This window comes from Armigeres subalbatus, chromosome 2, assembly GCF_024139115.2.
Source record: "Armigeres subalbatus isolate Guangzhou_Male chromosome 2, GZ_Asu_2, whole genome shotgun sequence".
NCBI classification, from domain to species: domain Eukaryota; kingdom Metazoa; phylum Arthropoda; class Insecta; order Diptera; family Culicidae; genus Armigeres; species Armigeres subalbatus.
In genome coordinates, this window is record NC_085140.1 from 257,605,144 (window position 1) to 257,628,580 (window position 23,437).

At 42.1% G+C, this 23,437-nt stretch overlaps 1 protein-coding gene across 1 annotated transcript in view; it reads left to right on the forward strand.

The window, feature by feature from the left end:
* Nucleotides 1-22,658, forward strand: part of LOC134212117 (uncharacterized) — a 259,280-nt gene extending 236,622 nt beyond the window's left edge. Inside the window, exons 13-14 of the mRNA XM_062689667.1 lie at nucleotides 21,538-21,690; nucleotides 22,316-22,658. Coding sequence (XP_062545651.1) covers nucleotides 21,538-21,690; nucleotides 22,316-22,393 — 231 coding nt within the window. The 3' untranslated portion in view covers nucleotides 22,394-22,658. The remainder of the gene's footprint in view (nucleotides 1-21,537; nucleotides 21,691-22,315) is intronic.
* Nucleotides 22,659-23,437: the final 779 nt, after the last annotated feature.

Below are 23,437 nucleotides of genomic sequence, written 5' to 3' on the forward strand. Positions count from 1 at the left end.
GGGTGCTTATCTGAAGAGAACAACTCTGTCAAGAATAACGGTCGAGCTGGATAAATTGAAATCGTTTGGAGGTAGGACGAAAAGGATTGAAACTATTTTTAAGGAACGAAGGCATCAAAATTACTCCGACACGTGTCAAATGCAGCCCGAAAACCAGTCGCCGTCGCCGTTTTCTCTCGGAGCTGTCGACGACGGGTGGTGCTTTTCGCAGATACCTAGTAGGTTGGTTTCCAGATATAATTCTACTGGATCTGGTATGTATGGAACGCAAAATTGCATATTACGGAAAAGGTAAGCAAACGTAATTACGTTTTTACAAACCTATCATCACTACGATTTAACATCAAGCTGTCTTTTTGTACATATTCTGTCACTTCTTTTATTGAATTAAGAACACGGACGTATTACCAATTATACAACAGCTGCCCTTGCGAGAAAGCTGTCCCATAACCAACTAATAACGGTGGCATATGAGTCAATTCCCCGTATCCATCGAATCCTACTTTAGCAATATTTCACATCTTTTCTCTCTACCCAACTATGTGTATCGAAATTGAACAACAGTCGATCGCGTTTGAATCACAAACATGTGCTTCTGCCTGTCGTATTGAGGCGGGTTTGCTTCTGCTACGACAATAGAGGCTTGTTTGCAGCCGTTTGATCATTTGTTCATCCACTTAGAATTCATTTGTTGATCAAAATCATTATCATATCAAGGGGGAAAGGGGAATTTAATTTCTTTTTGCTCTTTTTTCGTTTCAGAGAGCGAGCAAAGGCGCTTAAACCTAGGCTATTAGCCAGGGCAAGGCTAATACCTTCGCCCCATCCGAGGAAAATCATCGGCAAGGATAATGGAGTGACATAAATTTCTTAGCAAAGTCACTCCCAACGTATTTCCACAAAATTTCTATCATTTGCTTATAATGATACTCCTAAACCACATACCCTACCCACCATCCAATTCCTTGACATCTATGAGGGCGTCGGTGAGTCGCTGGCCTCTCGTTAAGTAGATGTCATATCATCATTTCCTTCCCTTTCCTAGTAACGGAGAAGATGGGCGTGGCCGGCAATGATAGCTTTCATGTTTTATCATTTTGGACCCCCAATTGGATTTCCATTAAATCCCAAATGGAAATCCATAAGCAATTGGGGTAAGAAAGGTAAAGAATATACATGACAACTATCAGTATGCAATCTACGAAATACTCCGTTACAACGCAACGCAACGCAACGCAACGAACATTTGCAAAGGTGGCAGAACTGTACACCCGCCTGAAACGTGAAGCAACAAAAGTTGGACTGGTGGTGAATGCGTCAAAGACAAAGTACATGCTTGTGGGCGGAACCGAGCGCGACAGGGCCCGCCTGGGAAGCAGTGTTACGATAGACGGGGATACCTTCGAGGTGGTCGAGGAATTCGTCTACCTCGGATCCTTGCTAACGGCTGACAACAACGTTAGTCGTGAAATACGAAGGCGCATCATCTGTGGAAGTCGGGCCTACTACGGGCTCCAGAAGAAACTGCGGTCGAAAAAGATTCGCCACCGCACCAAATGTGTCATGTACAAGACGTTAATAAGACCGGTAGTCCTCTACGGACATGAAACATGGACAATGCTCGAGGAGGACTTGCAAGCACTCGGAGTATTCGAGAGACGGGTGCTTAGGACCATCTTTGGCGGTGTGCAAGAAGACGGTGTGTGGCGGCGAAGAATGAACCATGAGCTCGCCCAACTCTACGGCGAACCCAGTATCCAGAAGGTGGCTAAAGCCGGAAGGGTACGATGGGCAGGACATGTTGCAAGAATGCCGGACAGCAACCCTGCAAAGATGGTGTTCGCTTCCGATCCGGCAGGTACGAGACGGCGTGGAGCGCAGCGAGCGAGATGGGCAGACCAGGTGCAGAACGACTTGGCGAGCGTGGGGCGTATCCGAGGATGGAGAGATGCGGCCTCGAACCGTGCATTGTGGCGTCAAATTGTTGATTCAGTGTTATCTGTTTAGATGTTAACTAAATAAATGAATGAATTCTCACTTTTTACAGCGTGAAGTGATAAATGAGGAGTGAGAAGTGAGACGTCTCTCTTTTCATTGCTAATTCTCACTATTCAAATGAACTATTCAGCTAAATGTTCTATTCGGCCAAATGACCCTTTCGACCAAATTACCCTTTTGGCCAAATGATCCTTTTGGCTAAGCAATCCTTTCGGCCAAACGACCCTTCCGGTCAAACGACCCTTTCGGCCAAATGACCCTTTCGGCCAAATGATCCTTTCGGCTAAGTGATCCTTTCGGCCAAACGACCCTTTCGGTCAAACGACCTTTTCGGCTAAATGACCCTTTCGGCCAAATGACCCTTTCGGCTAAACGACCCATTCGGCCAAACGACCCATTCGGCCAAACGACCCTTTCGGTCTAACGACCCTTTCGGCCAAACAACCCATTCGGCCAAACGACCCATTCAGCCAAACGACCCTTTCGGCATAATGACTTTCGGCCAAATAACCCTTTCGACCAAACAACCCTTTCGGCCGAACGACCCTTTCGACCAAATGGCTTTCGGCCAGATGGGTTTCGGCCTAATGGTCTGTTCGGCCTTGTGGCATTCGGCCAAATGGCTTTCGGCCGAATGGGTTTCGGCCAAATGACCCTTCCCCTGTAAAAATGGTAACTTGGGTTAGAAACCTCGCAGTTAATAACTATAGAAGAGCTGAATGAATACTAAACTGTGAAGCGGCAATGTCTCATCCCCATGTCATGCCAATAAGAAGAAGAAGAAGAATATTAAATTCTTCAGCAGTTATTCTATCAGAGTGCCTTTTGTACTTGTATTTGTTATACCATACAAGGTTGTGTGTCTCATAAAGTTCATATCAATTCGGCAATTTCCAATCTGTTTCTTCCTTTGGGCTTTATCTGGAGATGTGTTGAAAATCCATTCTCGCATAGGTATGTAGAAGAAAATGGTATTAAATCTCCAAAGCTCAGGATGAATGAAAATATTCATTCAGAATTTCATCGGGAAGGCTAACCACGTCCAATGTAAACGAAAACGAATTGCGAACTAATAAATCTTCTTTTTGAGCCAGCTCAAGAAAAAAAATAAGTGAGTCAAGTTGATCCATAATTTACAATTTGAGATCTATATGAATGCTTGCAAATTGTCTCTGAACTAAATCAGATTAGTTTTCCTGTCCTGTAGATACACATTTAATGATCAATACCCATGTAATCAAAAGTTCCTTTGAGAGTACGCTGAGTCAAGCTGATATTTTCAAGAAAATCGATTTTATAAAGACTTCATAAGAAAATTTTATTATCATCCCTAAGTTCAAAACATTACATTTTGCTGACCAACGTATGGCAGTGTTGAAAAGAGGGCCTGCATGATGTTCATTTATTTTTTTGCAGAGTTCTTTTAACATACGTGTGCTGAGAGCTACAGTCTCCAGTTCTTTTTGCAATGGATGCGGTAGGTTCTTATAAACGAGGGCGTATCGGAGAATCATGCAATGAACACCCTTGGCATCCACTCTTCTCTAAAACCCTGATTTTGACACAAGCATTGCTGGTGCACCATCAGTACAAACTCCTCAAACTTTTTTCCACTGCAAGCCGCGAGATTCAAAAAGCTATTTATTGTGGTAATGATGTCGTCGCTTTTGGCTGTAATTTCCAACTCATTACAGATTGGAAACACTTTTTCCAAACCACAAAAAGGCTTGATTGGTATGGTCTCGCACCCCTCAGGGGGTCGTGGACCACCGGTCGGGAAACGCTGGTCTAGCAGGTCAGCTGCGCCTGGATTCAATAGAAATCAACCTAGCATGTCCACACAAGTCCACAGAGCCCTTGCGAATTATGTGCAGTTTAAATTAGTTTGATGCAGATGTTCTAGGCTCTCCAAAATATTCTGGAATTTATATCAATTGATGCACAAGGTCAACTACGCCTGGTTTCAAACCAAAATCAACCTAGCATGTCCAGTCCATACAAGTGCTTATGCCTATTATATGCAGTTCTAATGAGTTTGGTACAAATGTTCTAGGTTCTCCAAATTGTCCAGGAGCTCTAATCAATTGGTCTAAAGGGTCAACTACGCCGAATATCCAATCGAAATCAACGTACTAGAGCCCTTATGTTCATTGTGCAGTCCAAATAAGTTCGATGCAGATGTTTTAGGTTTTGGAAATTGTTCTGGTATTCAGATCATTTGGTCTAGCAGCTCAGCTACGTCTGGATTCAATCCGATATCAACCCAGCATGTACAAACAAGTCCAGAGAGCCCTTGTGTATTATATGCCGTCCAAATTAGTTTGATACGGGTGTTCTGGGTTCTCCAAATTGTTCTGGAGTTCCGATCACCATCAAGACTTGTGCTAGTGGCGGGTCCATGTCAGCTTACGCCAGGTACTTCAACGCACACCACCAGATCCTCCTACCCGCTGGCGTCGTCAAGAGCGTAACCGATCGGGGACCGACCAGGCTGTTCCACTTGTACGCCAGCGGTAATGTATAGGCAAACGACTTAAGCGCCATCTATTTTAAGGGCTTATTGCTTCGGAAGGTGAGTTGTTACACACTCCTTAGCGGATGACAACTTCCATGTTCATCGTCCTGCTGTCTGTAGCAATCAACACCTTTCATGGTATCTATGATGCGTCGTTTATTTAGGCGCTGTAACATTACGTTTAGTTCATCCCACAGCACCAGTTCTGCTTTTCAAAACTTGGCCCACTAGGCACACCTACGTGGTTGAGATCACCGGACCCGGAGGCAGGGGGTTGACCCGCCTCACGTGATGCGACGGCATCATGCAAGAATGCCATGGTATGAATAGGTTAAGATTGTTTTGAACCTCCCAAGTACCATTTTAAATTTTATAACGCTCTTGAAGACTATAATTTACTCTTCAAGAGTGTTATAAAACCAGTATAAAACCAAAATGTTACTAGGGCTACGACCTCTAATTATCCGCTCTATCAGATAAGAATAGGCTCCGAAACGTTGCGTGCTCCAGCTATCCTGAGAGAAAATTCGGAGGACACCAGCTAGTAGATGGTTCGATTGGACTTTCGCCCCTATGCCCAATTCTGACAATCGTCACGTCAGAACGGCTTCAGTCAACCTGATCAGGCATAGTTTACCATCTTTCGGGTCACATCCCGCGCACTCGTGGTATGTTGTAGCTCAGTGCCGGCGGTGTACGCGCGAACGCGCAACCAACCGGTCCCGCATGCCGAGTACATCACACGGGGGTGAAGAAACGAGCAGAGAGCCGCGCCCGTAATCTCGCACAAGTTTGGCAAGTTATGTTTTCTGCGCCTTTGGTGCTCAAGGAGACACGACCATTGCATTGATTCGCGTGCTTTTTTATAAACACATTTATTTCATGGTTTAAGAATAGTGGCACATTACACAACTAATGGATATTTTGTTTTATCTATCATTATTACTAAAAAAAATATTTTAACTTTACAATATTGAGAGAACTTGTATTGTCTAAAATATAAATTACATAATTCCCGAATAATTTTAGAATTTTGGTTCTCACATTCTTATCTTCTTCTTATTGGCATTACACACTGGGACTGAGCCGCTCGCAGCTTAATGTTCATTAAGAACTTTCACAGTTATTAACTGCGAGGTTTCTAAGCCAAGTTACCATTTTTGCATTCGTATATCATGAGGCTAACACGATGATACTTCTAGACCGGCACCGGGAATCGAACCCAGCCACCCTCAGCATCGTCTTGCTTTGAAGCCGCGCGTCTTACCGCACGACTAAGAAAGGCCCCTAAAACACATTCTTATCGACACTTGTGAACTCCGGAAATAGCATATCTATGTAAGTAACCTACATTTATGTTCAAACAGCGACTTATTTTTGAACGTAAGTAGTTCCACAAATTAGCAACTTTAGGGCATTCAGAGAATTTATGTTTCTGAGTCTCCGTTACCAGGCTGCATGTATTACAATTGGGATTAGCTGTTTGGTCAATTTTATGTATTAATTGTGCATGTGGAAGTTTTTGGTTCACAAACAAATACATTGTACTTGTTTCTTTAAAAGATAAATTTCTACTATTTATGTTTTTGAAAACCCTAGCCCAAGTCACAGTCGGATTCTCTAGAATAATTTTCGGTTTTCCTAATGGTTTTGTTAGATGCCTTTCAATTGTATTGCTGCAACTAGTGTCTAGTATCTGCTAAGGTAGTCCTTGTATCACATTCCACGCCACTTTTAAGCATGGACTAGTCGATCCGGCAGACGTTGTCCTGCATAGTAGGCAAAAGTGCGCGTTGTGAACTGCCCATGCGAAATTTTCATACGATTCTTAATTTTAGTTTTTCACGATTTACTCAACCTTACTCGTGATTTTCGCATGAGGAAACATCATATAAACCGGTCGGAAACGATAACTAACATATTTGCTTAAGGAATGAAGAAAATCTATTCAACCGTTTTTGAGTTATGCGGATACGAACACAGACCATTTCATTTTTATTATATAGAAGAAGATAGATCGGAAGCAATAATCCTCATGATGTTTACTCCGTTTGCTGCATCATTCAATAGGCTACTTCCATACGGCATTATATCACGAACTTGCATAATTCGATTCGTTAGAAGAGCTTTACACTTGTACATAGGTGAATGTAGGTTCAAGCCACCTTCGACTAGTGGCTGAATGATCTGTGCCATTGGCACCCTAGGTTGTCTTCCCCAAATAAAGTTTCCAATATGCTTTGTAAGTTTTGCTACATCTTGATTTCTGATTGAAAGAACTGATGCCACAAACCAAAGTTTGGATGTTATGAATACATTCAAAAGTTTTACTTTTTGGTGTAATGTAGTACTTCGTGGCTTGAACAGCCACATTAGTTGTGTCATTTTCCGAATGGTTTGTTTCCAATGAAAATCGATCATGGCACCGTGATCATTGAAAAAAGTTATTCCCAGAATTCTAATATGGTCATTGACTGATGGCCAGTTGATAACTGGCTGTTGCTGGGATAAATCTCCAATATTAGTTGCACTCGATATCGTTAAGCTTAGAATAGCTCCAGGCTGTTGCCCATATTCGTCGAAAGTTCGTTTGATCTCTCCCAACTTCGTATCTTCTAACACAACCACTGTAACATCGTCAGCGTAGGCCACCACCAACTCAAGCGGATCGTTGCATATTGTGTGCAATTTCTCATTTAAGGGGGGAAGTATATTACAAATAAGAACATGCTCAAAGGGTCGCCCTGTCTCACTGAACGACCAATTTGAAACTCAGGAGACAAATGGCCGTTCAGTAGAATACGAGAGTGTGAGTTCTGCATAATTTTTCGTAGAATTTTTATTAGATCGCTGTTGAAACCCATGTCACTCATTACTCGAAATAAATAACGATGCTCAACCCTTTCAAAAGCATGATCAACCCAAGCAACACCTCTTGTTTCTCAGTGAGTAACCACAACTGTGGTGTGACTTACTAAAGGTCTGACTTATTCACAACGCGTCGTATTTGGAACTCCTTTGTGAAACAAAAAGCGCAAGAGGTGGAGCCTATTTGCAACATCTTGCGGCTACAATGAAAATAAAAACACAAAAACCAACCGGGAATCGAACCATGGACCTTGAGATTTGCAACCTGCTACTATAACCATCACACCAACAATTCTATTTGGAGATTCTGCTACAAGTGCACTACATAAACAACAAAGTCATTTGTAACTTCATTGTACCTTATACGGAACATGCAGGGGACTGTCAAAATAAAATACTGCTCAGCTGAGCTCAAAGTGTTTTGCAACATATCAGAAACATTGTCGTAACAGCAATGAACCGAAGTGTTATTAATTCTGCAACTTATCTGTTTTGTTTCTGATATGAAACACATCGAATTTTAAACCACCCAAGAAGTCAGATAGGTAGAATATTGCGACGCCACTTAAACGGAAATGAAACATTGTGATTTTCTGAAACTGGAAAGCGGCTTCAATGTGACTCGATGTATTGCCAGTGTCCTCAATGCAATTTATTAGGAACAAACACCTATTTGAAAGATGTTGCGCGTGCTGCTTGGGAAGGTCCAGTGAGACAACTCTTGCTACCTTCTTCTTGCTCCGTATTTCTGCAATGCGGTCCTTTATTGCGTGTAGTGCTTCAAAAATTGATCTCCTCGAGCTAGAGAATTTCTGTGACGGTGTTAGTAAACTATATTTATCTATAACTCCAGCTATTCTCAATTTCTAAATCCTACTGAACAGTTTGTAGTCGTAGTTCAGCATTGTGAGTGACCGATATCCTTCTACACTATCGTTGTCTCCTTTCTTCTTAACTAGCACTACAACTTCTTCCACAAATTTACGAGGTATGTTTCCTCGTAAGACTTCATTAGGTATTAAATTCAATTGACGACGAATCACGTTGAACGCCGCTATGAGAAATTCCTTGGGTATCCCGTCTATCCCCGGTGACTTTTTCGATGCACTCGATTTGATTGCTGAGAAGATTTCATCCGTTGTCACTTCATTCATCAGTTCCAGGTTATCTTGCGCTTCTCTGGTAATCCTTGTGGACGTGGTTGCTTCCTGGGGATCTCTTGTAGTATACAGACCACAAAAGTACTTGAGAACATGACCTTCTATTTCAGCAGAACCGACAATATGTTGCTGTTGAACTTCAATGTATTTTATAAACGTACTAGACTTTTTCCTCATTCGATCACCTAATTGATAGGACGATATGCTTTTTTCACCGATTCACTGATCATTTATGCGTATGGACTTTTTTTGAGAATTCCCGTTGTAATCGCAACATTTTTCCCTTTAGTAAATTAACTTTACTTATTTTATTAGGATCTTGATAAAGTTCATTGTAAGCAGTTTTGAGGCGCGCGTACAAAAACTCATTTCTGGCATGGAACTCTCGAAAAAAGTCGTTAGTCTTTTTCCTAAAGAATCCTTCTTGGCTTCGCTTATCCCCCATTCGATCTAGCTGTTGAAATTCTTTCTCTGTCGATACCAGTAATTCCACTTGGTTCCGAATTCTTCAATGTTATCTTCGGTAAGAACGTGACTTTGCATGGCCCAATAGCCATTCCCAGCATCTCTACCCAAGTCTGGCAAACGAAGACTTATTTTGAACACTTTATGGTTGGAAAAACATAAAAAACATGAAATGAAGCACTTATCAGTTTGTCAACTAAACTCGTCGATACATATATCCTGTCCAGTCGAGACTTGCTGTTCGATCTTATTTAACTATATTCTACTTCACGATTCAAGCAGTCCCATGAATCCCGCATTTGTAAATTTTGAATAAGTGTTCGCAATGCTGCACTTTTGTTGTTAACCCCTGTTGCATCCTTATTGGAGATAACACAAAGTCACCACCTGCTCCACTTTGTAAATAGTAGGGAATGTACTGATTGAACATATTCTCTCTACGTCGATAGTTTCGCACACCACTGGGTGCGTACACATTGCATTCATTCATTTCATTTATTTAGTCTACATCTAAACAGATAACACTGAATCAACAATTTGACGCCACAATACACGGTTCGAGGCCGCATCTCTCCATCCTCGAATACGCCCCACGCTCGCCAAGTCGTTCTGCACCTGGTCTGCCCATATCGCTCGCTGCGCTCCACGTCGTCTCGTTCCTGCCGGATCGGAAGCGAACACCATCTTTCCAGGGTTGCTGTCCGGCATTCTTGCAACATGCCCTGCCCATCGTACCCTTCCGGCTTTAGCTACCTTCTGGATACTGGGTTCGCCGTAGAGCTGGGCGAGCTCATGGTTCATTCTTCGCCGCCACACACCGTCTTCTTGCACACCGCCAAAGATGGTCCTAAGCACCCGTCTCTCGAATACTCTGAGTGCTTGCAAGTCCTCCTCGAGCATTGCCATGCTTCATGTCCGTAGAGGACTACCGGTCTTATTAACGTCTTGTATATGACACATTTGGTGCGGTGGCGAATCTTTTTTGACCGCAGTTTCTTCTGGAGCCCGTGGTAGGCCCGACTTCCACAGATGATGCGCCTTCGTATTTCATGACTGACATTGTTATCAGCCGTTAGCAAGGATCCGAGGTAGACGAATTCCTCGACCACCTCGAAGGTATCCCCGTCTATCGTAACACTGCTTCCCAGGCGGGCCCTGTCGCGCTCTGTTCCGCCCACAAGCATGTACTTTGTCTTTGAGGCATTCACCACCAGTCCAACTTTTGTTGCTTCACGTTTCAGGCGGGTGTACAGTTCTGCCACCTTTGCAAATGCTCGGCCAACAATGTCCATGTCATCCGCGAAACAAATAAATTGACAGGATCTGTTGAAAATCGTACCCCGGCTGTTACATCCGGCTCTCCGCATGACACCTTCTAGCGCAATATTGAACAACAGGCACGAAAGTCCATCACCTTGTCTTAGTCTCCGGCGCGATTCGAACGAACTGGAGTGTTCGCCCGAAATCTTCACACAGTTTTGCACACCATCCACTGTTGCTTTGATCAGTCTGGTAAGCTTCCCAGGGAAGCTGTTCTCGTCCATAATTTTCCATAGCTCTACGCGGTCTATACTGTCGTATGCCGCCTTGAAATCAACGAACAGATGGTGCGTTGGGACCTGGTATTCACGGCATTTTTGAAGGATTTGCCGTACAGTAAAGATCTGGTCCGTTGTCGAAGCCGGCTTGATAACTTCCCACGAACTCATTCACTAATGGTGACAGACGACGGAAGATGATCTGGGATATCACTTTGTAAACGGCATTAAGGATGGTGATCGCTCGAAAGTTCTCACACTCCAGCTTGTCGCCTTTCTTGTAGATGGGGCAGATAACCCCTTCCTTCCACTCCTCCGGTAGCTGTTCAGTTGCTCAGATTGTGACTATCAATTTGTGCAGGCAAGTGGCTAGCTTTTCCGAACCCATCTTGATGAGCTCAGCTCCGATACCATCCTTACCAGCTGATTTATTGGTCTTTAGCTGTTGGATGGCAGCCTTAGCTTCCCTCAAGGTGGGGGCTGGTTGGCTTCCATCGTCCGCTGAACTGACATAGTCATCTCCTCCGCTGCCTTGACTTTCACTGCCTGTACTCTCAGCGCCGTTCAGATGTTCCTCGTAGTGCTGCTTCCACCTTTCGATCACCAATGCGATGCGTACACATTGCAAATAGTAACTGAATTGTTTATTTTCACACAAATGATTCTGCTGTCGAGACTTCGTTGCACATTAGTTACAGGGATATGCTGCCGTTCTACGCATAATTGTCCCATGTACATATGAAATCCCAGCAAACATGGGACAAATATGCGTATGATGGCAGTATGCTCTTTAAGTGCTATAGCGGTTCCTCTTCAGCGGTTCAGATTCACTGACATTGACTTGGAATCCAGGAATGTACAAGCAGCTACTCTCCACTTCCTGAATAATAATATCCAGATCCAGAAGTCGTATCATTGAACGTAACAAGCTGAGCTTATTTTCGTTAGATATGGCATTTATATTAACACGTACGTCCCCAACCCCCATTTTACGACAAAACTCAAAATTCAAAACCACGCAGCTCAGCCAATTTCTAACGGATTTTCAAGCAATCTTCTGGAATCGATCACAAAATTCCTATAGTTTTAGGAACCGAGGTCAATTTTTGTGCAATGGCTATGGTTCCGGATATATTCCGGGGAGTACTGGGGTTACCTCCCTCCCGGAAAAAATGGTCACTGACAGATTGGCTTCGAAATCCATCGTGCGACATGTCAAACTTCATGATTTTGCAAAACAAGTACACTGGAGTACATTTCGGCGACTTTCGATCGAATTGGCCACCCTCCGGGTACTTCCTGGGCGTGGTTCCCTCAAGGAAGTGTCCAATTTTCGTTCAATCTTGGAACCCATCTTGCGGAATGTCAAACTTCATGATTTTGTAAAACAAATACACTGAAGTACATTTCGACGATTTTTGATCGAATTGACCACCCTCCGGGTACTTCCAGGGCCTAGTTTCCTCAAGGAAGCGGCCAATTTTCGTTCAATCTTGGAATCCATCTTGCGACATGTCAAACTTCATGATTTTGCAAAACACGCACACTTGAGTACATTTCGGCGACTTTCGACAAAATTGGCCACTTCCTAGAGGGATCTAGGCCCTGGTGTACCTTCGAGCGTGGCCAATTTTTCGTTCAATCGAACCCGAAATCTTGCGACAGTGTCAAACTTCATGATTCTGCAAAATCATGAAGTTTGACATGTCGCAAGATGGGTTCCAAGATTGAACGAAAATTGGCCACTTCCCCAAGGGAACCAGGCCCTGGAAGTGCCCGGAGGGTGGCCAATTCGATCGAAAGTCGCCGAAATGTACTCCAGTGTACTTGTTTTGCAAAATCATGAAGTTTGACATGTCGCAAGATGGGTTCCAAGATTGAACGAAAATTGGCCACTTCCCCAAGGGAACCAGGCCCTGGAAGTGCCCGGAGAGTGGCCAATTCAATCGAAAGTCGCCGAAATGTACTCCAGTGTACTTGTTTTGCAAAATCATGAAGTTTGACATGTCGCAAGATGGGTTCCAAGATTGAACGAAAATTGGCCACCACTTGGGGTTGGGGACGTACGTGTTAATACTAGCCATATTGTCACGTTTTAATGTGTTGGCAGTGTTCATCTTAGTGATTAGTTCTTGCTTTTTTCGCTCGGTTTCTTCTTCTCGTCATAATGAAACCTTCGGCATGTCCGGACGTATCAGATGAAAAGTCAAACTCCTTTGCGCGATTGTCAACCACCTCTCTCTCAGACAGATCTATCGCACCATCTAGTTTATCTCCGTCCACAGCAGGGATTTTGAACATCGCTTGCGATTCTCTCTGTGATTCTCTTATATTGGAGACTTTATCGATGTCTGTGGTAGGTAATGCTACTTTTAACGACGAGTTATCATTAGTGAGCGATCCGTTTACCAATACAGTCGTCCTTTCTGCTTCGCTTTGACCACAAACAACGTTGATCAGAGCGGCCAAGTTTGCTTCGGAGTGACTTCCCACTGAGTGTGAGCCATAATAGGAATTCGGTTCGGAAACCGACGGCACCAGTACAACATGGTTTTCAACAGCAGCAACATCCACAGATTCAACCTCAACAGCAGCAGACTCAGTAACAGGGCCTTATTCGATGTTTACTCGTCCGTCAATTCGGCTACTCGTCTCTGTATTTGTAGACCGACCTCGTTTCACATTACCTAGCTTCACAAATTCAGGCATTACAGCTTCGCATACATTTGCTCCAGCGTTCCCTTGTGATGGTAAGTCGATTGACATACTCCCTGCGATATCTGCATATGTCGAACGCTCTTCCCGTGCTCGTTGTAATCTTGCACTTAGGTCTGACTTTGCAAAATCAACTTTTGTTCTGCACACAGGTCATACCCGGATGCACCTGATTGGTGCAGTGTTTGTACGTGGCTGGCTGCCCCGAATAAGACACCAATGCACAGTGGTGCGTTTGGCTAAAATCGTGAACTTTTTATTTTACCACTTCAGGGTGTTATTTTTTGGCATCGGTGTCTTTGGGAATAAATTTTAGAAAAATATGGCGCATCGATTGACGAAAAGTTGTAGTTCCAATTTTTGCCACAGGTGGCGCTGCAAAATGTAACTTCTTTAATAAACGATTTTTAAATATGGTGTCTTTGGCAAAGTTGTAGTGTAATTTATTATGAATTTTATTGCTGAAGACACCGAGTGTCCATCTATCATCGTTTTTAAATACGGGCGTTTTTCATGGACAGACCCTAAAAAACAGTATTTAAAGATATTTTCGAAACTAACAGTTTCAGGTCAATACAATGTTCTACAAAAATGTATATATAATCAAAATAGACCACTTTCTGAAAGAAACCAGGGATGTTTTTAGCAAACATGACTTGTTATCGGCGATTTAGGGTCGAAAATAGTGATAATTGAAGACTTCATATGCAACAGAGGGGCAAATTGGGGCAAGGAAATCCCCACAGGATTTAAAATATCTGGTCTGTAGTTTCATATGCATATAATTATGTCTGTCTCCACGTGTATCCAAACAAGTATTTCTAAATTTCAAAAATCGACATTTTCAACTGATATTTATATAATAATTGAGATTTCACCACACTGCATACCACGCTGTTGAATGTTAATGTCAAAAGAAGTGCAGCGTGAAGCTATTTTTTGTTCTCTTCATCCAATCATTTCACACAATGCAGTTCTGACGTCATACGCTTAGGGATGTCGTAAAATCCCAAATAATCGATTAGTAACTAATCGATTACTCTTTATTCTTATTGAATCGATTCATCGCTGGGTAATAATCGATTTAAAATTTCAATTTTTGTGCAATGGCTATGGTTCCGGATATATTCCGGGGAGTACTGGGGTTACCTCCCTCCCGGAAAAAATGGTCACTGACAGATTGGCTTCGAAATCCATCGTGCGACATGTCAAACTTCATGATTTTGCAAAACAAGTACACTGGAGTACATTTCGGCGACTTTCGATCGAATTGGCCACCCTCCGGGTACTTCCTGGGCGTGGTTCCCTCAAGGAAGTGTCCAATTTTCGTTCAATCTTGGAACCCATCTTGCGGAATGTCAAACTTCATGATTTTGTAAAACAAATACACTGAAGTACATTTCGACGATTTTTGATCGAATTGACCACCCTCCGGGTACTTCCAGGGCCTAGTTTCCTCAAGGAAGCGGCCAATTTTCGTTCAATCTTGGAATCCATCTTGCGACATGTCAAACTTCATGATTTTGCAAAACAAGTACACTGGAGTACATTTCGGCGACTTTTGATCGAATTGGCCACCCTCCGGGCACTTCCAGGGCCTGGTTCCCTTGGGGTAGTGGCCTATTTTCGTTCAATCTTGGAACCCATCTTGCGACATGTCAAACTTCATGATTTTGCAAAACAAGTACACTGGAGTACATTTCGGCGACTTTCGACAAAAATTGGACACTTCCTAGAGGGATCTAGGCCCTGGATGTACCCGGAGCGTGGCCAATTCGATCGAAAATCGCCGAAATGTACTCCAGTGTACTTATTCTGCAAAATCATGAAGTTTGACATGTCGCAAGATGGGTTCAAGATTGAACGACTTCTTGGAACCAGGCCCTGGAAGTGCCCGGAGGGTGGCCAATTCGATCGAAAGTCGCCGAAATGTACTCCAGTGTACTTGTTTTGCAAAATCATGAAGTTTGACATGTCGCAAGATGGGTTCCAAGATTGAACGAAAATTGGCCACTTCCCCAAGGGAACCAGGCCCTGGAAGTGCCCGGAGAGTGGCCAATTCAATCGAAAGTCGCCGAAATGTACTCCAGTGTACTTGTTTTGCAAAATCATGAAGTTTGACATGTCGCAAGATGGGTTCCAAGATTGAACGAAAATTGGCCACTACCCCAAGGGAAGCAGGCCCTGGAAGTGCCCGGAGGGTGGCCAATTCGATCAAAAGTCGCCGAAATGTACTCCAGTGTACTTGTTTTGCAAAATCATGAAGTTTGACATGTCGCAAGATGGGTTCCAAGATTAAACGAAAATTGGCCACTTCCCCAAGGGAACCAGGCCCTGGAAGTGCTCGGAGGGTGGCCAATTCGATCGAAAGTCGCCGAAATGTACTCCAGTGTACTTGTTTTGCAAAACCATGAAGTTTGACATGTCGCAAGATGGGTTCCAAGATTGATCGAAAATTGGCCACTTCCCCAAGGGAACCAGGCCCTGGAAGCACCCGTAGGGTGGCCAATTCGATCGAAAATCGCCGAAATGTACTCCAGTGTACTTGTTTTGCAAAATCATGAAGTTTGACATGTCGCACGATGGATTTCGAAGCCGATCTGTCAGTGACCATTTTTTCCGGGAGGGAGGTAACCCCAGTACTCCCCGGAATATATCCGGAACCATGGCCATTGCACAAAAATTGACCTCGGTTCCTAAAACTATAGGAATTTTGTGATCGATTCCAGAAGATTGCTTGAAAATCCGTTAGAAATTGGTTGAGCTGCGTGGTTTTGAATTTTGAGTTTTGTCGTAAAATGGGGGTTGGGGACGTACGTGTTAATACTAGCCATATTGTCACGTTTTAATGTGTTGGCAGTGTTCATCTTAGTGATTAGTTCTTGCTTTTTTCGCTCGGTTTCTTCTTCTCGTCATAATGAAACCTTCGGCATGTCCGGACGTATCAGATGAAAAGTCAAACTCCTTTGCGCGATTGTCAACCACCTCGCTCTCAGACAGATCCATCGCACCATCTAGTTCATCTCCGTCCACAGCAGGGATTTTGAACATCGCTTGCGATTCTCTATGTGATTCACTTATATTGGAGACTTTATCGATGTCTGTGGTAGGTAATGCTACTTTTAACGACGAGTTATCATTCGATTGCGTCTGAGAGAGTTCCCCTAATCTCATTAGTGAGCGATCCGTTTACCGATACAGTCGTACCTTCTGCTTCGGTTTGACCACAAACAACGTTCATCAGAGTGGCCAAGTTTGTTTCGGAGTAACTTCCCACTGAGTGTGAGCCATAATAGGAATTTGGTTCGGAAACCGTCGGCACCAGCACTACATGGTTGTCAACAGCAGCAACATCCACAGATTCAACCTCAACAGCAGCAGACTCAGTAACAGGGCCTTATTCGATGTTTACTCGTCCGTCAATTCGGCTACTCGTCTCTGTATTTGTAGACCGACCTCGTTTCACATTACCTAGCTTCACAAATTCAGGCATTACAGCTTCGCATACATTTGCTCCAGCGTTCCCTTGTGATGGTAAGTCGATTGACATACTCCCTGCGATATCTGCATATGTCGAACGCTCTTCCCGTGCTCGTTGTAATCTTGCACTTAGGTCTGACTTTTGCAAAATCAACTTTTTGTTCTGCACACAGGTCATACCCGGATGCACCTGATTGGTGCAGTGTTTGTACGTGGCTGGCTGCCCCGAATAAGACACCAATGCACAGTGGTGCGTTTGGCTAAAATCGTGAACTTTTTATTTTACCACTTCAGGGTGTTATTTTTTGGCATCGGTGTCTTTGGGAATAAATTTTAGAAAAATATGGCGCATCGATTGACGAAAAGTTGTAGTTCCAATTTTTGCCACAGGTGGCGCTGCAAAATGTAACTTCTTTAATAAACGATTTTTAAATATGATGGTGTGTTTGGCAAAGTTGTAGTGTAATTTATTATGAATTTTATTGCTGAAGACACCGAGTGTCCATCTATCATCGTTTTTGAAATACGGGCGTTTTTTATGGACAGACCCTAAAAAAACAGTATTTAAAGATATTTTCGAAACTAACAGTTTCAGGTCAATACAATGTTCTACAAAAATGTATATATAATCAAAATAGACCACTTTCTGAAAGAAACCAGGGATGTTTTTAGCAAACATGACTTGTTATCGGCGATTTAGGGTCGAAAATAGTGATAATTGAAGACTTCATATGCAACAGAGGGGCAAATTGGGGCAAGGAAATCCCCACAGGATTTAAAATATCTGGTCTGTAGTTTCATATGCATATAATTATGTCTGTCTCCACGTGTATCCAAACAAGTATTTCTAAATTTCAAAAATCGACATTTTCAACTGATATTTATATAATAATTGAGATTTCACCACACTGCATACCACGCTGTTGAATGTTAATGTCAAAAGAAGTGCAGCGTGAAGCTATTTTTTGTTCTCTTCATCCAATCATTTCACACAATGCAGTTCTGACGTCATACGCTTAGGGATGTCGTAAAATCCCAAATAATCGATTAGTAACTAATCGATTACTCTTTATTCTTATTGAATCGATTCATCGCTGGGTAATAATCGATTTAAAATTAATCGATTATCACAACGATGAATCGATTAATCGAAGTAATCGAATAATTTGCGACATCTCTATAACGCTAAGCGAGAGAATTAATGAGTTGACACCTTAACCTTATACACTTAACAATGAATCCCAGGCAGTAGCTGGTTTTCTACCCACCAACTGCCAGCATTCAGGTGCTATCATATACATGCATTTCAATTAATCGATTAATCGTTGAGATAATCGAATTATTTTGAATCGATTACTTACCAACGGTAAATCGATTCAATAATCGACAAGAATCGAGAATAATTGATGAGTTACTAATAGATTAATCGGGAATTAACGACATCTCTAAGAAGTCGCAAATTAATCGATTAATCGATTCATCGTTGTGATAATCGATTAATTTTAAATCAATAACTACCCAGCGATGGATCTATTCAATAATCGACAAGAATAAAGAGTAATCGATTAGTTACTAAACGATTATTCGGGATTTTACGACATCTCTAGGAGCGTATAACGTCAGATTTGCATTTTGTGAAATGATTGGATGAAGAGAACAGAAAACCAGCTTCACGCTGCACTTCTTTTTACATTAATATTCAACAGCGTGGTATGCAGTGTGGTGAAATCTCAATTATTATATAAATATCAGTTGAAAATGTTGATTTATGAAATTTAGAAATACTTGTTTGGATACACGTGGAAACAGACATAATTATATGCATATGAAACTACAGACCAGATATTTTAAATCCTGTGGGGATTTCCTTGCCCCAATTTGCCCCTCTGTTGCATATGAAGTCTTCAAATATCACTATTTTCGACCCTAAATCGCCGATAACTAGTCATGTTTGCTAAAAACATCCCTGGTTTCTTCCAGAAAGTGGTCTGTTTTGATTATATATACATTTTTGTAGAACATTGTATTGACCTGAAACTATTAGTTTCGAAAATATCTTTAAATACTGTTTTTTTAGGGTCTGTCCATAAAAAACGCCCGTATTTCAAAAACGATGATAGATGGACACTCGGTGTCTTCAGCAATAAAATTCATAATAAATTACACTACAACTTTGCCAAAGACACCATATTTAAAAATCGTTTATTAAAGAAGTTACATTTTGAAGCGCCACCTGTGGCAGAAATTGGAACTACAACTTTTCGTCCTTCGATGCGCAATATTTTTCTAAAATTTCTTCCCAAAGACACCAATGTCGAAAAATAACACCCTGAAGTGGTAAAATAAAAAGTTCACGATTTAAGCCAAACGCACCACTGTGCAATGTCTGTTTCCCTTGCACAACGACATACGCAGCGCTACTCTGGCTATTCGTATGTCAGTAGTGACACTTTTTTATATGAAGTTATCGCCCCACAGAAGTTCTCTGATGGAGATTACATCGCCGTAGTGTTGGAGGAATTCCCTAATTTGATCAGAGGTAACATTTTCGGATAGATCATGCATCTTGACTTCAATTCCACCATCATCCATACTTAGTTTCACTTTATGCTTTTCATTGTTCATCTCAGGGAGGAAAATTCATCTTGCGCAGAATGACGGTCTCTTGTGCAGTCTTGAGATCTCTGCATTTTACTTGAGCACAGTTGAGAGCATTATTCACTTGCAGTCGTAACACCGCGTCCAATCCTAGTCCCAGAATGTTGTGCACAAAATGATGCGTTTCTTCATACGACATTCGTTTGGGTAGGTTGGAGAAATCTACCCGAAAAGTATTTTCCCGCGATTTCGATGACACCGTGGACTGTGCATTTACAATGCCTTTGATTTACTGTCGTCAGTTGTCTGACGCTATGAATGTTTTAAACAATACGAAATTTTACTTAATTTAACGCGTATTTGATCGAAGATGATATCGCGCACGTCCGATCATCTCTGCTTTTTGACGCGAACTGGTGCTAAATAGGCTTCTTGGTCCGTGTTTCAAGGCGGGTCCCGGAGGTACCTCAATTCTTTCACTGCCGATTCGACGGTCCGCGGCAGCGGGTACTCATGGGAATCCATCACGCGCACGACTATACACCACGTGCACTACGCCCCAACTCGCAAAACAGGCCTTCAGAACTAAACGTCGCTACAGACAATAGAAGACGCGGCAACCTATCGCAATCTTAAAAGCCTAACGGATTTAGATAACATATTCCAAGCTCCCAACCTGTATCCTTTCATAGTCGTGATGGTCGTTGCATATTGTATTGAGAAACGATATGAGCCGGCTAAGGGCCGGAAGCAGGCATTGCAATTTATCCCATCATTCGATCTTCTGAGCAAAGATACTGATGATATGCTGGGATATCGATCTTAGTTAGGTATCTATCTGCTCAGTAAACAACGTGCAACGATCCACGCTGGCTATCAGGATCATCATCAAATGCTCAACTGATAATATCTTTCCAGGGTGCTCTTTGATTAGGGATAATATCTTTGCACAAGCAAAGATGATATCCTGTGCTCAGATGATATTGCAATGCCTGGCCGAAAGTCTAGTTAATAAAAACAATAGGGTAAGGTGAGGCAAGATGGGTCACGGGGTAAGATGGGTCAGGGTCGTTTTTGAGCATCGTATACATTTTAATGTAAAGATTATGATTTTGTAGGAGGGATAATTTGGTTCTACTTTATTGTCACTCGATTTGATGATAAAATATCTTTTTGGTAGAGTATGACGAAGTAAAATATTTTTCAGGTTGGTTTCTTATGCGAAACACAGTTTAGATTTAATTATCCAATTTTTGTCCTACCCACGTCTCGGAACGTGGTCGCGCCTCTTGAATGACCCGCTTGTGAAAAGATGCAGTTTCTGTTTCAAATCAGCTCACCAGTAATCCCCACATTCTAGGCTGGCCTGCAGGTCGCACCAACACCCCACATTATCTAATATCACAATTTACTCTTAAATTTAGGCCATTCGTCAGCAGCCATCAGACCTATATAAACGTGGTATTGGAACTTGGAAAGACCTGATCTAAATTAGACGTCCTTTTCTAAATATCAACTCACCATTGCGTTACCAGGCTTTCGTCCATTTTCAACAATTATATTCGATTTAACTACAAGTTTGAGGTTCAATACCGTTCGTTCGTTGCCATAAAAACAATAATTTAGGATTAGCTTGAAAATATTTTGATACTTCTCTTGGAAACTGCCAATTATCTCGTCTGGATAAATATAGAGCGCAGCGCACAACCTACAGCCAATTGCCTTTGAACGTATGGAGCTTTCGGTCAGTTATGTTCTACCGCCAACAGACGAACAGATATCATCTTCAAGCATCGTTGCTTTCAAAAAGTGGGCCGTGTTTGATGTCTTACTAATGGCCGGTGTGCAGTTTGTGATGAAATCGTTGGGATTATTTTGTTCTTATTGCTACACAAATTAGTGCAGGGCTGTTTTCCGTTGGAAGCAGTTCGTCCGTGATGATTTGCAAAATAAAACGCAGAGGCACATTTTTCTTGTCTACAGTGAGCTTGCAAAACATGTAGGAAAGAATGGTAGATTGAAGTGTAAAGATTATGGGTCGAAAGGATCTATAATTTCGTTACATCCACCGAAAATACAAATTTCAATTCCCTACAATTAAGCTACTTTGTTGTGTTGCAATTTCGTTTTTAATCATGTAATGTGCACTTGTTCTACTTACTAAGATAATTATTTTCTTATTTTCTTATTTATTTCCCAGAACCTGCTCACGTCGGATCATTCATCGGTGATAATCAAGAGCTTGACCAAGTTACCCAAACGGTTCGACATGGTCATTTATCCGACGCTGGTTACCGTCACCTTTGAGAATCCCGAAGCCAAAGCCATACTGAGCAAAGATTTTGACATCGCGGTGAGTTTCTTTCGTGTGCAGCAGGTTGCCATCGTCACATCTTGTATTTAAGATCGTTTCCCTGTCGATCAATTTTACGACAACCACTTTCCGATGTCACTGCGATCGCGCGTGCTCGTTAGATCTGTTCATTGCTTTGTCTTTCTTAGACAACAAAGTTTTTCATTCAAATCTGGCCGATTCTAATTTGGAGTCCGCATTCATAATATGCAAAGAAAACGTAAATGGAGATTTAATTATAACAGTTTATCCAAACATGACCCACAATGGTTCTATTGATATGTCTACTATGGTGGGACAAAATTTCATTTTCAGTTCCTGTATGGTTTTTAAGGATCTTGGGTCCTATAATGCTTGTGCGAAATTTCAGATTAATCGGTGACATTGTCTACATCTGAATTCGTATTTTTGTTAAATGGCTTGCAGCAAATCATAAGTATTATGACTGATGTTGTCTATTTCTTCCTTGTTTTGATAGTTTATTAACAGTAGATTATTGATAAATTTAAAACAATGAACAGGTCTACAGCCGCAGCACTATCGCAAATTTGCTAATGAAGATCTTAATGTTTGTTGTGTCTGTGTCTCTTTTTGTTCATCTCGTTTCACCTTTCGCCCGGACCAGTCTCTCGAGGAGTACAGCAAATCGGACCTGGCGAAAAAGAACCGGATTGTGTCACTGTTGACCAAGGCGGCGGAGTAATTTCGATTGCATCTGCTTCTTTGGTATTTACCCATTCTATCCAGTATGCAGTCGGGTGGTACAGGTTGTTTATTCGATTTTCAGTAAGTATTCGCACTATGGCCCAGGTCATAGTCACGCGTGCAGAAGTCAATGTCTGCGCACTTGATAGCCATTTCCACCAGACGCAGAAGAGAGCGGGCGGGTTACAACCCGTTGAAAGCAATAAATAACGAGAATTAAGCCAGAATCAATAAAAATGCGACATAAAAGCGCAGTGATTAAAGTCAGCAGTGATGTCGTCTTTAGCTGCCTAGCCCGGGTGTCAGGATCAGAATAACTTAGTTCCGCCGAACGACGACGGCGAGATTGGTATCGAACTTGACGTTGCACAAATTTTACTGCCGCCTAATGAGTCGAGTACACTCCGCGTCGAACGGGAGAAGGTAGACGTGCTTCAGGTTGATACTTAAATGGCCGAAGGAATTTTGCTTTGTTTTTGTGCAGTAATATTTAAAGTTTGGCGTCATATTGCTTCCTCCACTGGCCGTAGCTGTTTTGTAGCTTTATGTTTGTCAAAGGTATGAGCTGTGAAATGGCAATTCGCCGATGCATAATTCATTTTACGTATTTAAGTTAGTCATTTACAGGTGCATTGCTCTTCGGTTAGCTGAACAGAGTCAAAGCGATTTATCATTTGTGTTTTCTTGATTTTATGACTTTATTGCAAGTCTTCTGTTTTAAACTCAAATTGTGTACCTGCCAATAAAATTTTTCTTTTCGCTTGAATTCAATGTTATTTGTTCAAGCAATATTTGAGCAAAAATGAGTCCCGCTAAATATTTATAATGAGTTGTAATATTTCTTTACAAATAAAAATCCGATTGTGAGTTGCTTCAATAGTCAGTTACTTACAGAAATAAACGTACATTATGGATTAGATGAACATATTTATAATTGCAAAAGGAGAAGAGTAATGAATGTTCTGAGACTATAATCGACCTTAAAAACAAATTTTACATAAAGATAAACCACAGAGAAGCAGACGGCTCACTCAACGCATGT